This window comes from Phycodurus eques, chromosome 16, assembly GCF_024500275.1.
Source record: "Phycodurus eques isolate BA_2022a chromosome 16, UOR_Pequ_1.1, whole genome shotgun sequence".
NCBI lineage: Eukaryota > Metazoa > Chordata > Actinopteri > Syngnathiformes > Syngnathidae > Phycodurus > Phycodurus eques.
This window is the reverse complement of record NC_084540.1, coordinates 8,637,870-8,655,352: the sequence shown is the minus strand read 5'-3', so window position 1 is coordinate 8,655,352 and position 17,483 is coordinate 8,637,870. Positions and strand designations below refer to the sequence as shown.

Here is a 17,483-nt window from a genome sequence, read left to right as displayed (position 1 = left end):
CACTTAGTGACTTGCCTTTGCCATTCAACTGCATGCAGCTTTCTGTGCAAATCAAGTGAGCATCAGTGTTACACTGGAAAAAAAGGAATGGACAAGTGCGTGAGTGACAAGTGCCTGAGTGACAACTACGAAGGCAGGGCAAGTCTGGCGAGGCAATTAATGTGGCTGTCAAGCACTCTAAAGCTCTGCTAATAGCAGGCTTGAATTAAGGATTTGAGCAAGGTAGGAAAAGGGCAAAATATAATTAAAGGAGAAATGTTTGTCCTTGTCAAAACACATCACATGCAGGAATACTGACATGCACGCACACTTAGCGCCTGCCCCAAAGGGTGCATGGTTCTGTGATTTGGAAAGATTTTCTGGGCTACATGTCTTGTGAATGTAGCACATTTGACTTTACTACACAAATGCAGCATCTTTAAATTGACAAAACCTAAATCATTAGTAAATAATAATCTTGCTTGAGAACTGATACATTTTTCTACACTCAAAAAAAATATATATATTGGAGAGTGGTAAATATAATCTATGAAAATTATCTAAAATATACATTATTATTTTAGATAGATAGCATACCCTAAAATATAGGGTAAACTTTACCTACACCACCTACTGTATTTGACAACAGTAAAAAGTGTTACCAAAAAAATCTAGTAAAATCTACCTAAAAGCCTTTGGTACTGCAATATGCATCATGTGACACGTGCATGCTGCACTGATTGGCTGACGTGTCATCGGCTCAACAGCGCATGTAGTAATAGCGTGGTCGTCTCCTGAGTCCGAACACGGAAGTTGTGGGATCGCTTAATGAGTAATTAGTTGTGTGTGCCGCCTCTCACCCGAAGTCAGCTGAGATTGGCTCCAGCACACCCGCAACCCTAGTGAGGATAAGCGGCTCTGAAAATTGATGCATAGATGGATAGTTGTGGACACGGCGGCGGAAGGGCTTGTGGAGTAGAGGGGCAAAGTACTCAGGGGGCCTGTGCATTTTTTTGAGCAGTAAATTAATGAGCCGTCGTCGCTGGGCAGTTTTCACGCGTGGCTAGCACATTTCGTCCTCTGCGTTTTCGCCAGATTCAATTTTCAAAATGGCGTCGCCCGTCGGTGACAATTGATCACTCTGATTGGTTGTTAGCTAGCGAACCAGCACAAACCCAAACAAACGACAAAGAAAAAGGCACTATATGGTATAACAAGCTTAGCTAAACATTGATAATGACTTCAATTTGTTCCTCCTTGTATTATGAGTGTGTTGGGTAAGGTTAGCAGGCTATATGTGCTTTTAATTCCAGAATTTACAGAGAGTGGCTCCAACTACCGGAGACAAATTCTTTGTGTGTTTTTTGGACATACTTGGCAAAATAAAGATGATTCTGATAAAACCGTGTCTGTAGATTGTATGGAAAACCATGATTTTTCGGCCATGCTCACAAAAATGTCCATCCATCTATTTTCTGAAATCCTTATCCTTCCTAAGGTTGTGTTTTTTTTCCCAATTACTTTTCCTGGTTGGGGGTGTGCTAGACCCTATCCCAGATATCTTCGGGTGAGAGGCAGGGTACACTCTGAACTGGTTGCCAGCCAATCGCAGGGCACATACAAACAAACAACCATTCGCACTCACATTCACACCTACGGATAATTTAATAATCTTCAATTACCCTACCATGCGTGTTTTTGGGATGTGGGAGGAAACCGCAGTACCCGGAGAAAACCCACACAGGCACGAGAGAACATCCAAACTCCACACAGGCGAGGCCAGATTTGAACCCGGGTCCTCAGAACTGTGCGCTCACCGTGCCGCCCAATTATTTTTCTTTTAAAAATGTTTTTTAAAGTTTAGTTTTTTGGGGGGGGCATCCATTTTCCGTGGAAAACACTTATTGGCGGTATATTACCACTTATTAAAGAATTTATGGGGTTACATTTTATTTTTATTTTTCAGTGCAATTATTAGAGTTGCTACGGATGTCCATATTTTGTTACGGAAATTACTGAACGTTGATTCATTACGGTAATAACACTGATTGTTCCGGATATTGGAAAAAAAAGTTTATATGTACCCTGCGATTGGCTGGCAACCAGTTCAGGGTGCGCCTCCTGCCCGCAGTTAGCTGGGATAGGCTCCAGCACGCCTCGGGAGGATACGGGCTGTAGAAAATGGATGGATGGATGGATGGATGGATGGATAAGTAGCATGCAAGAGAAGACGTAATTCCATTTCTTCTTGTACATTGCACAAAATAGAAACAAAAACTATTGTCCATATATAAAATATCCAATTAAGTCTCTCACCAATGTCATTTGTTTGTTTGCAGAGCGCTGAATTGAAATTTTGATGTTTGAAATTTGATTACTCTGCTTGAATAGACTTGCGTTTTTTTGGGGGGGAAAATAGAATTGGCAAAGGTGAATTCATCCATAGACACAGATATTTTGGATGATGGAATGTCGACATCTCATATACTGGCACTTTGATTCAGGCTGCAACTGCGCCCACCATTACAAGGTTGATGTAATAAAAACATTAAAATGGCAAATATTGAAGACATCATTTATTAACGATTAAGATTATGACTGTTGCACGGAAATGTTCTTGACGAAATTTTGAAAGTATGGAAATTCAGACAAATTTGGACAAATTGTTCTGGAAGTGAATTTGTACAGGTTGGCAACTCTGAATTATAATGTCCATCAATTAGTCACAGATTTCTGCTCTTTGCGGTCGGACCCTATGTCCCTGTGAGGAGCCTGGGTCCAGTGTATATCTAGGTTTTTGCTTGTTATCCAGATCATATAAAAATGTATACAAATATTTATTGTTAATTACATCTTAACTTTATAATTAGCTTTTTTTGACATCATAATCTTGTAATTACCAGTAGTCACCTTGAAAAATTAGGTTGTCCTGACCATTTACTTAGTTTTTGGGTTTTTTCTCGCAATTCCAGCCACCATAAAATAAACTATTATAAAAAATTAGGCCACGTAAACATGTGCTAGTTTAAAAATAGTTTAAATGTGTATCAATTGAGATATTGCTACATGTTTAAATATTTATAATGCACGCTTCATGTCCAAGTTCCAACAACATTTAGAAAAAGGTCTCTGTTATAGATAGGATTTACATTAATCGATGAATCTGTATTTGAAATATCCATCCATCCATCCATTTTCTTCTCCTCACTGGGGTCACGGGCGTGCTGGAGCCTATCCCAGCTATCATCGGGCAGGAGGCGGGGTACACCCTGAACTGGTTGCCAGCCAATCGCAGGGCACATATAAACAAACAACCATTTGCACTCACCTTCACACCTACGGGCAATTTAGAGTTATCGATGAACCTACCATGCATGTTTTTGGGATGTGGGAGGAAACCGGAGTGCCCGGAGAAAACCCACGCAGGCTCGGAGAGAACATGCAAACTCCACATAGGCGGGGCCGGGGATTGAACCCCGGTCCTCAGAACTGTGCGGCAGACGCTCTAACCAGTCGCACACCGTGCCGCCTATTTGAAATAAAAACTTATAATTTAAAGAAGATTGGAAGAAATTGATTGATAGTTGAATGAATGAATGACAAGATGGCACAGTGAGAGTTCTCTGCTATAGAAGCAATGACCATCATGCCCTTGTGTAAGACTTTTAATGAGCTGTTTACGCATCTACCACTGAATAAAGCTATAATCTGAGTGTAATCTCCACAATCCAACTGCCACCCAAGGCAGGTAGAAGGGGGAGGCGCCCAGAGGGCACATCCTGCTTTGAAACTGAGGCCTGTAATTCAGTGTAGCTCACTGTCCACTTAATTCCATTACTTTACAGATTTCAAGTTACTGTGATTTAATGTATTATAATTACTTTTTACAAAGGATGAACTTACTTTACCCTGGTGTAAAGTGGGAGAGTCCTACTAGTGACACCAATTGACAATCCCATTTAAAAAAAAAAAAATGTTTATGTCAAATGATGAACAGTTTTGCGCACATTTCTCTGACTGAACCATGTTTCCATACACACAGACGTGTAAAATGCTTAAGCCTCTTCAAGGCATTCCTCTAAGACTTGTTTCAACATCAGGTGGTTGGTGGCCCCAGCAAGCCTCTTCGTGGGATATCATTGTCCCTTATTCCTATCGGCTGTATTTATTTAACAAAAAGGGACCTTTGTGAACCCATTGCTAAAAGAAGCCCAGCCAACTCCTTATTGGTGGGAAATAAAATTTCCTAAATCATTGCATAGATCATTTTACGAGAGTTGTGGACTCAAGTCACATGACTTGGACTCAAATCATAAATTTGATGACTTTTGACTGCCTTGACAGTATGTTAAAAGACTTGCAACTCGGCTTGGACTTGAACAGCAGTGACGCGTGACTTAACTTGGACTTGAACCCACTGACTTGAAAATACTTGATATTTTAACAAAGCACTGAAAAACCAACACTTCATAACTTTCTCTATTCACAACTGTATGTGCAACTCACTGCTTGACTGTAGGAATACATGTTCAGTATCAATGTAATGTTAAGAGCTGAATTATTATACAACCCCAATTCTAATGAAGTTGGGACATTGTGTTAAACAAATAAAAACAGAATACATCCATCCATTTTCTGAGCCGCTTCTCCTCACTAGGGTCACAGGCGTGCTGGAGCCTATCCCAGCTGTCATCGGGCAGGGGGCGGGGTACACCCTGAACTGGTTGCCAGCCAATCGCAGGGCACATAGAAACAACCATTCGCACTCACAGTCACAGTCATGCCTACAATTTAAAGTCTCCAATTAATGCATGTTTTGGGGATGTGGGAGGAAACCGGAGTGCCCGGAGAAAACCCACGCAGGCACAGGGAGAACATGCAAACTCCACACAGGCGGGGCCGGGGATTGAACCTGGGTCCTCAGAACTGTGAGGCTGACGCTCTAACCAGTCGGCCACCGTGCCGCTAAACAGAATACAATGATTTGCAAATCATGTTCAACCTATATTTAATTGAATACAAAGACAAGATATTTAATGTTCAAACTGCTAAACTTTATTGTTTTTAGCAAATAATCATTAACTTAGAATGTTATGGCTGCAACACGTTCCAAAAAAGTTGGGACAGGGTCATTTTTACCACTGTGCTACATCACCATGAAGCGAACAGAACCACATCATCTGCAAAAAGCAGAGATGCAATACTGAGGCCACCAAAGTGAACCCCCTCTACGCCTCGGCTGCACCTTAAAATTCTGTCCATAAAAGTTATGAACAGAATCAGTGACAAAGGGCAGACTTGGCGGAGTCCATCCCTTACCGGGAACGAGTCCAACTTACTGCCGGATATGCGGACCAAACTCTGACTGCAGTCGTACAGGGACCAAACAGCCCGTATCAAGGACCAAACAGCCCCATACTCCCGAAGCACCCCCCACAGGACTCCCCGAGGGACACGGTCGAACACCTTCTACAAGTCCACAAAACACATATAGACTGGTTGAGCAAACTCCCATGCACCTTCGAGGACACTGCCGAGGGTCTAGAGTTGGTCCACTGTTCCCTGGCCAGGGCGAAAACCACACTGCTCCTCCTGGATCTGAGTTTTGACTTCTCGACAGACCCTCGTCTGCAGCACACCTGAATAGACCTTATCAGGGAAGCTGAGGAGTGTGATCCCGTTGTAGTTGGAACACACCCTCCGGTCCTCCTTCTTAAAAAGGGGGACCACCACCCATGTCTGCCAATCCAGAGGCACTGTCCCCGTTGTCCACGCGATGTTGCAGAGGCATGTCAACCAGGACAGCCCCACAACATGCAGAGCCTTTAGGAACTCCGGGCGAATCTCATCCACCCTGGGGCCTTGCCACCAAGGAGCTTTTTAACCACCTCGGTGACCTCAACCCCAGAGATAGGAAAGCCCACCTCAGAGAACCCAGACTCTGCTTCCTCATGGGAAGGCGTGTCGGTGGAATTGAGGAGGTCTTCGAAGTATTCTCCCCACCAACTCACAACGTCCCGAGTCGAGGTCAGCAGCGCCCCATCCCCACTATACACAGTTTTGTTGGTGCACTGCTTCCACCTCCTGAGACTCCGAGTGGTGGACCAGAATTTCCTCGACGCCGTCCGGAAGTCTTTCTCCATGGCCTCACCGAACTCCTCCTATACCCGAGTTTTTGCTTCAGCGACCACCAAAGCTGCATTCCGCTTGGCCAGCTGGTACCCATCAGCTGCCTCAGGAGTCCCACAGGCCAAAAAGCCCCGATAGGACTCCTTCTTCAGCTTGACGGCATCCCTCACCGTTGGTGTCCACCAACGGGTTCGGGGATTGCCGCCACGACAGGCACCGACCACCTTACGGCCACAGCACCGGTCGGCCACCTCAGCAATGGAGGCGCGGAACATGGTCCACTCAGACTCAATGTCCCCCGCCTCCCCCGTAACATGAGCAAAGTTCTGTTGGAGGTTAAACTCCTGCTGAAAGGGGGTTCTGCAAGACATTCCCAGCAGACCCTCACAATACGTTTGGGCCTGCCACGTCGGACTGCCATCTTTCTCCACCGTCGGAGCCAACTCACCACCAGGTGGTGATCAATTGACAGCTCCGCCCCTCTCTTCACCCGAGTGTCCAAGACATGTGGCCGCAAGTCCGATGACACGACCACAAAGTTGATCATTGAACTGCGACATAGGGTGTCCCGGTGCCAAGTGCACGTCTGGACACCCTTATTCTTGAACATGGTGTTCGTTATGGACAATCCGTGTTGAGCACAGAAGTCCAATAACAGAACACCGCTCGGGTTTTGATCGGGGGGGCCGTTCCTCCCTATCACACTTCCAGGTCTCACTGTCATTGCCCACTTGCGCATTGAAGTCCCCCAGCAGAACGATGAAGTCCCCAGTGGGAGCGCTCTCCAGCACCCCCTCCAAGGACTCCAAAAAGAGTGGGTACTCTTAACTGCTGTTTGGTGCACAGGCACAAACAACATTCAGGATCCATCCCTCCACCAGAAGGCGGAGGGAGGCTACCCTCTCGTCCACCGGTGTGAACCCCAACGTACAGGCACTGAGCCGGGGGGCAGTAAGCCACACCTGCTCGGCACCTCTCACCGTGGGCAACTACAGAGTGGAAGAGAGTCCAACCCCTCTCAAGAGGACTAGTACCAAAGCCCAAGCTGTGTGTGGAGGCAAGTCTGACTATATCTAGTCGGAACTTCTCGACCTCACACACCAGCTCGGGCTCCTTCCCGGCCAGATAGGTGACATTCCACGTGCCTAGAGCCAGTTTCTGTAGCCGGGGATCGGATCGCCAAGGTCCCTGCCTTCGGCCACCGCCCAGCTCGCACTGCACCACAACCCTAAGGCCCCTCCCACAGGTGGTGTGCCCATGGCAATTGGGACCCACGTTACCCTTTCGGGCTGTGCCCGGCCGGGCCCCATGGATGCAGGCCCGGCCACCAGACGCTCGCCTTCGAGCCCCACCTCCAGGCCTGGCTCCAGAGGGGGGGCCCTATTATTTTCTCACATTGAATTAACATAGCATTTGTTTTGATACAAAGCTGTATAACTAATCTTCATGTATAATATTCTAATTATGTATATTATAGGTCGGCAACTCTGAATTATAATGGTTTATGCTTCCTGCAATAAGCGTTTGTGCAACTTACTCTGGCAGCAAAGAAAGCTCTGTACACTAATAGACCCTTTTACTCTGCCTTAAACTGGCATTCATTCACACCTACCTGGTCTTGGAAACAGGGAGCTTATCTGTCTTCGATGCAGTGGTGGGCTTTGTGGAAGTTGCAGAGGCAGGTTTAGAAGCTGTAGCACAGGAAAGCAGTGAAAAGAGTGGGGAAAGAAAATGGTAAGGTGACAACAGAGGAGAAATTATGAGGAATGTGAAGAACAATGTATGGTACAGTTAGCCATATAGGTCAGACACATTTCTTTCATACAGTATGTCATCAGGATCTAGGGCAAAAGCAGTCGTCACTCTTGCATGTCTAATGTGTGTGAATGTATCCCATTTTCCAATTAGAGCTGTGAACTGCAAAAAACTGTTAATGAATATCTTGCTAATAGCCTCTCATCTGACATATGTATTTTAGATATGTATAGCAAATGAATTATATGGTTTAAATGGTGACATTTTTACAAACCTGGGGGCTTTTTAATAGCAGTGGCCGTGCTGGTTTTAACACCATTAACTGTTGTCGTTGTTGCCTTCTTAGTTGCCGTGGTTCCCACTGGGGGCTTCGCACCATTATTAGCTGGGGATGCAGCTTTTTTTTCATTAACTTTAGGCGTGTTCCTAGAGGCTGGGACCCCAACTGTTAGTTTCTTGGGGGCTGTTGAAGTTGGAGTGCTCTTTTTAACCAGGGCAGGTGTGGTCTTCTTAGTCACACCGTTGCTCTGGGGCTTAGACAAGCCATTTGATAGGCGGCTCTGGGTCATATTGGGTCGTGGGCCTGGTGTGGTCTTTGTCATGTTGGTTGTACTGGGTTTTGTTTTCTGCATTGTCTTGTTCATGGTCTTGGCTTTGGAGTCTCCAGAGATTTTGTTACTAGTCTTGGCAGCTGGCGATTCCTTGGCTTTTTCTTGCTGGGGTGGCACCACATCGTCAGTCAGCTGTGCTAGTTCCTGTTCCATTGCACTGGGTGTCTGGCTGGGGTCCTGCCCTGTACCTGGTGATAACTCATTTACTGGATTGGATTCTAAAGTTTCCATTGGCTCCAGTGCTCCTGTGATAACCCCATCTGGTTTCATCTCCCCTTCTAGAGAAGTGGTCTGTCCAGTTCACTTAGATCTAATTGAATTGACAAAGATCTGGACACAGGTCTTATTCTGCAGAGACAAATTGTAAAAATAACAAAAGTTAGTTATAAAACAGCAAGACCAGACATAAAAAAGACATGTTTGCTTTCCCTGTAATTTATTTGTCATAGGGAGTCAAAACCTAAAAAGCAATGACTAGAGGTGGTGTCATCGCTAGACACACACATACACACAATGTGATTGTGATTTGTCAAGAACTTTATTCTGAACAAAGATTTAAGAAAGAATACATGCTGTTTGGAGCATAAAGTGTCATGGCTGTGATATATTTAACCTGACCTACCTGTCATTTAAAGACAATCTACAAACAAATAATTATTTGTTCACGATAATTGCTATGGTAAATTGGAAGTTTGAAACTGAGGGATGCAAGCAGAGCAATGCAATATCAAAAGTGAAACGTAGAATGTGTTTTGGTGATGATTTTCTTCTTTACAAGTACCCCAATTCCAATGAAGTTGGGACCTTGTGTTAAACAAATAAAAACAGAATACAATGATTTACAAATCATGTTCACCCTATATTTAATTGAATACACTACAAAGACAAGATATTTAATGTTCAAACTGACAAACGTTATTGTTTTTAGCAAATAATCATTAACTTAGAAATTTATGGCTGCAACATGTTCCAAAAAAGCTGGGACAGGTGGCAAAAAAGACTGAGAAAGTTGAGGAATGCTCATCAAACACCTGTTTGGAACATCCCACAGGTGAACAAGCTAATTGGGAACAGGTGGGTGCCATGATTGGGTATTAAAGGAGCTTCCCTGAATTGCTCAGTCATTCACAAGGTAAAATGAGGCGAGGTTCACCTCTTTGTGAACAAGTGCGTGAGAAATGTTTAAGGACAATGTTCCTCAACGTACAATTGCAAGGAATTTAGGGATTTCATCATCTACGGTACATAAAAGGTTCAGAGAATCTGGAGAAATCAATGCATGTAAGCGGCAAGGCCGAAAACCAACATTGAATGCCCGTGACCTTCGATCCCTCAGGCGGCACTGCATCAAAAACCGACATCAATGTATAAAGGATATCATCAGATGGGCTCAGGAACACTTCAGAAAACCAATGTCAGTGAATACAGTTTGGCACTACATCCATAAGTGCAACCTGAAACTCTACTATGCAAAGCAAAAGCAATTTATCAACAATACCCAGAAACGCCGCCGGCTTCTCTGGGCCCAAGCTCACCTAAGATGGACTGATGAAAAGTGGAAAAGTGTTCTGTGGTCCGACGAGTCCACATTTCAAATTGTTTTCGGAAATTGTGGACGTCATGTCCACCGGGCCAAAGAGGAAAAGAACCATCTGGACTGTTATGGACGCAAAGTTCAAAAGCCAGCATCTGTGATGGTATGGGGCTGTGTGAGTGCCAATGGCATGGGTAACTTACACATCTGTGAAAGCACCAGTATTGCTGAAAGGTACATACAGGTTTTGGAGAAACATATGCTGCCATTCAAGTCTTTTTTTCGTCTTTTTCATGGACGTCCCTGCTTATTTCAGCAAGACAATGCCAAACCACATTCTGCACGTGTTACAACAGCGTGGCTTCGTAGTAAAAGAGTGCGGGTACTAGACTGACCTGCCTGCAGTCCAGACCTGTCTCCCATTGAAAATGTGTGGCGCATTATGAAGCCTAAAATACGACAACGGAGACCCCGGACTGTTGAACACCTGAAGCTGTACATCAAGCAAGAATGGAAAAGAATTCCACCTACAAAGCTTCAACAATTAGTGTCCTCAGTTCCCAAACGTTTATTGAATGTTGTTCAAAGAAAAGGTGACGTAACACAGTGGTCAAAATGACCCTGTCCCAGCTTTTTTGGAACTTGTTGCCGCCATAAAATTCTAAGTTAATGATTGTTTGCTAAAAACAATAAAGTTGATCAGTTTGAACATTAAATATCTTGTCTTTGTAGTGCATTCATTTAAATATAGGTTGAACATGATTTGCAAATCATTGTATTCTGTTTTTATTTGTTTAACACAACGTCCCAACTTCATTGGAATTGGGGTTGTACAACAGCCAGAGTTGCAGCATATGACACCACAATGGCACGTGGCCCACTCAATGTGATTCTTAAAAACACATACTTCTGCACTTGGTTATTGTAGCTACTGTGATGACTTACTTTGTCCTGATGCTAAATCATGTCAGCCACACTTACGTAAGTGATTTGTTTTCAGCAGTAGTAAACTTAAAGGAGGGCAATAAGCTTTAGCACACCCTTATCCTTCCTGCAATAAGAGTAGCAAATTTTTCACGGACAATAAAGCCCAATTCACACTTTATGTAAGCTAATAATACTGGTACACACAGAAAGGTCAGGTAAGAAAATTCTTAGATGGGTGTAAGTGGGTCAATACTATAATGCTGCAGACAGACTCACAAACAGATGACAGAGAAGTCACATGAACAACTGAGGACAAGAGACAGGATGTGAAGCATATGGGGGGAGATAAAGGGCAACCATATGTGATAAAAGCTGTCATATGTTGTCAGCATCAATATTACAACTGCTTCTCATTTTGTTTCATCAGCTACTTTCCATTGGAATGGGGTGAGGAAAATGGGAGACAAGAGGTGGGAGGACGAGCAGGAAATATTTACAAATGGAATGATTAGCTGGCTTTTGGTTGTGAGGCAACCTTTAAGGCAAAGCAGAGGCCAACTCAGAGGAGGATGTTTGGCCTGTGGAGCATGGGAACAAAGGGGCGGGTGGGAAAGAGGAGCAGAAAAGGAAAAAAACAAAACGTGAACAAAATGAGCTCACCATGGGGTGGTATTTGCTAGTCTAACTCTGAAATCCAGACATGTTTTGTCATCCTAGTTTCCACTGACGTAAACTTTTATGGCACAAAGTCACTGTCCTATTTCTGGAAGGTGACATATCATCATCGTGGCGCTCCAAAACTTTGTGAAAACAATTTGTTCTCTCATCTCTCTCTATCCTTCTTCAGTCCTCTCTTACACATGTTCCAAACTAAATGTCATCACTTTTTAGCAAACCTTTTCAATTTTCCCCACCCCAAAGTCCCCACCAACACAACTCTTCGCACTCAATCCCTTTTGCCTTTGCACAGATGGCCAGAGCAGCTGAGCAAGGCCAGAGGGGGAGAGGCAAAGCACAAAAAAACATGCAACCAGAATATGCAATGTCATACAGACTGCAATTCCAACAGGCTGCCACCTAGAACAACCTGAGAAGTTAAGCAGATGACAACGGGTGGCAGTGAGAAAAGCTACATGTGCCCAACCCTTTAGTCACAGGGGGATTTTAAATGCCAACAGAGCAACAGATTTTAACAGGAGGCTAACAAATGTACTGGTGTGAGGAAATAGAAGAGAAGAGAAAATAAAATATACGACACTTTCCCTGCCAAGATCACTTGGACCATAGTTGGGAGGAAAAAAAAAATCCAAGCACCAGATGCAGATTAAAAACTAAAACAGTTTAAGCAAATAGCAAAAACAAACATTCATGGACAGCCTCAATGATTAAAAAAAACCATACACACTTATGCAAATTGACCGGCCATAAAGCTTCTGGGAGAATGTCCTTTTGACAAATGAGGCATAACAGCCTTTTGTAAGTCACATCAGTTGTACACCTACAGATGGAAAAAGTAAGAATATGAAGGAAAGATCACTGTACCTACTTTACTGGTTCAGCCAACACATTTGTACTCCTTTGCAGAAAAATAGAAGCTTCATACTTCACATCCTTCAGTTAAGCAAATAGTGGAAGATGTGGTCACGATACTGGTCCAAATTTTAGGCACTTTTAAATGGTGATGAAAAAGTGATCCAGCCTCAATCCAATTCAAATGGTCAATAAACGAATCAGGTTTGACCTTAAATTGCATAATGGTAAGATACTGTAACTTTGGGTAGAGTGTAAATTAATTACTGTAGATTGTGGGTTTAGTGAACATGTGTTTGGTTGAGTATGTAGACAGGTCATCATCTTGTCTTACCTTTACTTCCTTCTTAAGCTTCCTTCTTAAGCATGTCTGTTTTTACACTGATAGATACCAACGAAGGACAAGTCTTTTCTGTGCTATACCCATTTTCATTTTGGTGGATTCCTTCTATTGTGTGAAAATTAACTGAACAGGCTGGGAAATTACTAAATTCACCAACGCTTCAACTGATTTGAATTAGAAAAATCAATCATTGGGTATGGAAACACCCTATGCAGCAAGAGTTGGTAAGAACCAGTTTATTGTTCATTATTTATAGACTTTACACCGATTTTATCAGGCTGATCGGTATCGGCCCATATTTTGCATTTTATCCTGATCGGCTTCAATGTCATAATTCGCCGATCCGATCAATGACATTTACTCCGCGTCGCCATCGTGCACAGTATATTTTAATCCAAAAGCTAGTATATTTTTAGCCTTTTCTCGTGTCTTTTGATGGAGTATTGGAAATATCTGACAGCCAATAAAGTTATTTTTTCAAAAAAGTCAGCGGTGTGGAACAGATAACACGTCTGAGACAGACGACAAGTAATGCCAGACTACAAGACAAATTTGCAATTTCACGATTGCACTATGTCAGACTACTGCAATAAAATATTGTATTCCGATACCACCGCATCCCGTTTTTTACGATCATTGGGCTTTATCTTGTCAATTCAAATGCGACTGGATACACTCTTTACCGTGGCGACGACAACAAGAGTATAGTCGACTTTGTATTATAAGGACAAAATGGTGAAAAACGTGTGTTGGTGGTCACCGGTGATCAGGACAGGAGAGGACGTTCGTTTAAGGCTTGCTTGAGGTATGTTCCCGTACTTTGAATACAATACGGCTCGCAAGCAGGCAACAAAACGTTATGTAGCCTAGCAAGCTAGTGGTACCACGAACGGTTGGACGTAAACATGCCGCCATTCTGTCAAATCATGCTCTAATGTTTCGGTGTGGGTGAAGCAATTTAATTAAAAATAAAGTAATTTAATTACAGTAAGTTAACACCCATTATTTCTGTAATGTAATGTTGGTTTGACCTGACTGATTAGAATACACGATCTGACTAGAGCATTGATTTCCAACCTTTATGGAGCCAAGGAACATATTTTACAATCTTATTTTATATATATATATATATATATATATATATATATATATATATATATATATATATATATTTTTTTTTTTTTACAAAAATCTCACGGAACACCAACAAACAAAAATGTCACAAAATGTGCATACATTACTGTATGTACTTCCTGCCATCTAATAGAAGACCATTCATTTGTTCTGTCTGTTACTATGCCTCACTGGCATAAATAGATGAACAAAGATACATTATTTATTGTAAATATAATTTTTGAGCAATTAAATATACAAGTATATACAGTAAATGAACAGGTTATTTAAATAGACACATTCCTCCATCTTGTGATCGGATCGGTGATCGGTTATGGTTTTTTCAACTCCCTGATCGGTGATCAGTGATCAGCCCCAAAAATCGTGATCGTGTAAAGCCTAATTATTTTATGTTCATCATTATGTTCATTTCACATACACATATACAGCAGTGGTTAGCACATGTGCCTCACAGTCGAAAGATTCCTGGGTTCAAATCTCGGCTTGGCCTTCCAATGTGGAACTTGTCTGAAAACAAGTGAACAGCATTTCTAGTAGTGAAACCCGGTAGCTAGGCAGCTTCTGCCAACTGCACAAAAACCTGACCACACACACACAAAGATGATCTATACCCAGAGGATGTGTAAGGATATCTGGAGTTACTACTTCCTGAATTGCTATCTTCCCTGTTAAACCCAAACAAAAGCAAAAGAAAGCACAAAGGAGCAAAGAATAAAACTGTGTATTCTCCTCTCAGGTTGGCTAATTTCTTCATAATTGTTTTTGCTTCTGTGTTCTATCGTTGTATGTTGTCATAGTGCCTGTGTTGTGTGGCCTTGTCATAAGTACTGGCTTGAGCCTCCAAATAGCCTCCCACAATAAATTTCTCACAAGACTCAATGATGAGCTACACAGTTATTGTGATCAAGCAAACCCACACAAATGCTAAGAACCACACAAAAATTGTTAAGAGATCTGGAGCAGACTAGCCTGTAACTTAAAAAGTGCAATTATTTTTGGAAATCTCTTAAGACATTTTTGTTGGTTTTGTATTGAGGCAGACAATGTTTACTTATTACATTTAATATGCCACAACAGAAGCTAATAATGGGCAAGGGAGCTCTGCAAGGTGAGATCATCCCCCTTTGAATCATCCCTTCTTAATACCCGCACTGGACTATAAACAAAACGTGTGTGTACGGTGCTTGGATAAACACTGTCAATAACTGGAAGACTTCCAGCTCTGCATAGGGATCTAAGCTTTTCTGCATGTCTAGACACAAACACACTGCTCTTGAATAATCAGGTCATCAGCATATTTAAACACAGCGGATTTTTTCCTTCACTCTATTTGCATCAACAAGCATGATATATGGGACAATGAGGTAACATAATAACAATTATGCATGTTCTATGATTAAGGAACAATTACTATTTTTTGAAAGTGTAATTTAACCGAATTATAAAAAGATAAATGTTGATTGAAATCAAAGATAGGTTTCTGTTTCAGAGTCATATAATTTTTTCTCTTTGCTTATAGTGTGTATCCATATCTGGACTTAACCACTGTCGGTTGTAAAGAAGAGAGCCGCTTCATCGAGAAAGGGGGTTAGATCAAAGTGCACCCTCTCGTTGCCTCACTTTAGCCAACCGACCATCCGTGGGCAAGTACGAATTGTGTGAGCAGAAATTCAACCCTGCTTTCACAGTACACAACTGTGTACACAGAAATGCATTCTGTGGACCTTCTTCTATCCCCAGGGCCTACTCTAAATAGTAATCAAAGAGAGGGATTGTGGGGGAAGGAAGCAGCGATGGTGGGGGGTGGGGTAGGGAAGACGGCACAAAAGATTGGAAAAAAAGTACGTCATTGACAATGCAGCTTTTTGCTAATATATAGTGTGGATTTTAAAAAGTCAACCCACCTTTGCTTAAATGTCAGGTTTTTGTGATATAACAACCTGAGAACAAGATACATTTTAAAACTGGCAACCAGTTCAGGGTGTACCCCTGTATAACTATATAACCTGTATAACTAAATTTAATTTTTCTTAGAAACCTTTCGAGAGGGGAAGTAAAGATAAATAACCTTGCTAATGTGGTTGCACAAGAATGCACACCATCTTATAAGTGGGATGTGGCTATGTTCACAATTAAGCAATAAAATTCAAACTCATGTTAAATGGGAGTCAGCACACACCTGCCACCATTTATAGTACCTCTGATAAACCCATCCATCCATCCATTTTCTGAGCCGCTTCTCCTCACAAGGGTCGCGGGCGTGCTGGAGTCTATCCCAGCTGTCATCGAGCAGGAGGCGGGGTACACCCTGAACTGGTTGCCAGCCAATCGCAGGGCACATACAAACAAACAACCATTCACACTCACAGTCACACCTACGGGCAATTTATAGTCACCAATCAATGCATGTTTTTGGGATGTGGGAGGAAACCGGAATGCCCGGAGAAAACCCACGCAGGCACGGTGAGAACATGCAAACTCCACACAGGCGGGGCCGGGGACTGAAGCCGGGTCCACAGAACTGTGAGGCTGACGCTCTAACCAGTCGGCCACCGTGCCGCCCCCTCTGATAAACCCAAAATAAATTTCATCTATTCTTGTAGGCTTTTACAATTTGTTTTTTCTTACTAGCAGAAGCCTGCTGGTTTTGTGTAAACACCGACAACTATTTCAAACTGTTAATAATTCCTTCCACCTTGTCTATGGCCTATGATAGTGCCATGGCACCACCATGCTTTACTGTAGGTACGATGTTTTTTGGGGGGCGATCAGCAGTTTTGTGCTGGCACCATGTTTCATTTTGAGGTATTTATATTGTAGTTTTTTTTTTGTTCCACTTCTTGTTTCTTTAGACTGCATGTTTGAAATAAACTTCCATCAATCAATCAATTATGGTCAAAAAGTTCAACCTTGCACTGAACCATAAAAAAATGTCCTACACGTGCGAAAATGTGTTTTATTTTGGGTTTTATCAGAGGGACTTTGTGGTGGCAGGTGTGTGCCGACTCCCACTTAACATACAATTGGTTAATTCTGAACACAGCCACATCCCAGTTATAAGCGGGTGTGCGCAGTTGTGCAACCACATTATCCCAGTTGTTTATTTTTACTTCACCTCTCCTGAAAAATATTTGAGTTGTACAAGTTATAGGTCACAATCAAGGCGGAAAAAGTTTTTAAATTCTATATTTTGGTCTAATGTTTTTTCTGTAAAGTAACCACACGCTATATCACTGGTCATGCTTCGGAGTCCTGCGTGATACCAGATTTTTTGTTTTGTTTTTTTGTATGTGTTATTACGATTCTTACTCGGGCTATGCATGAATGGGTGGTGACTTGAATTGGCACGTGAGTCATTTTCAGATTCAAATCGCAGTGAATCAAATAATAAAATATTATTCCGAAAAGAGCTGTAAAGCTGCCACGCTACATTTACTTAAAAAATATAAAATATTTCACAATTCTTAGCCTTAAAGTAAGCCATGGTAAACTAAAAAGAACAATTTTCCAGAGGGAAAAGCGGCAGCTAAAACGCATCAGC

General features: G+C 42.5%; 1 protein-coding gene across 3 annotated transcripts in view; it reads right to left on the bottom strand.

Annotated features, from left to right (window-relative positions):
• prr36b (proline rich 36b) overlaps positions 1–17,483 on the bottom strand; it is a 53,593-nt gene that overhangs the window by 27,245 nt on the left and 8,865 nt on the right. For all 3 annotated transcript variants that reach the window (XM_061700916.1, XM_061700918.1, XM_061700917.1), the window contains exons 2-3: positions 8,138–8,822; positions 7,721–7,799 (exon numbers count right to left, since the gene is read on the bottom strand). In XM_061700916.1, coding sequence (XP_061556900.1) covers positions 7,721–7,799; positions 8,138–8,744 — 686 coding nt within the window. In that variant the 5' untranslated portion in view covers positions 8,745–8,822. The remainder of the gene's footprint in view (positions 1–7,720; positions 7,800–8,137; positions 8,823–17,483) is intronic.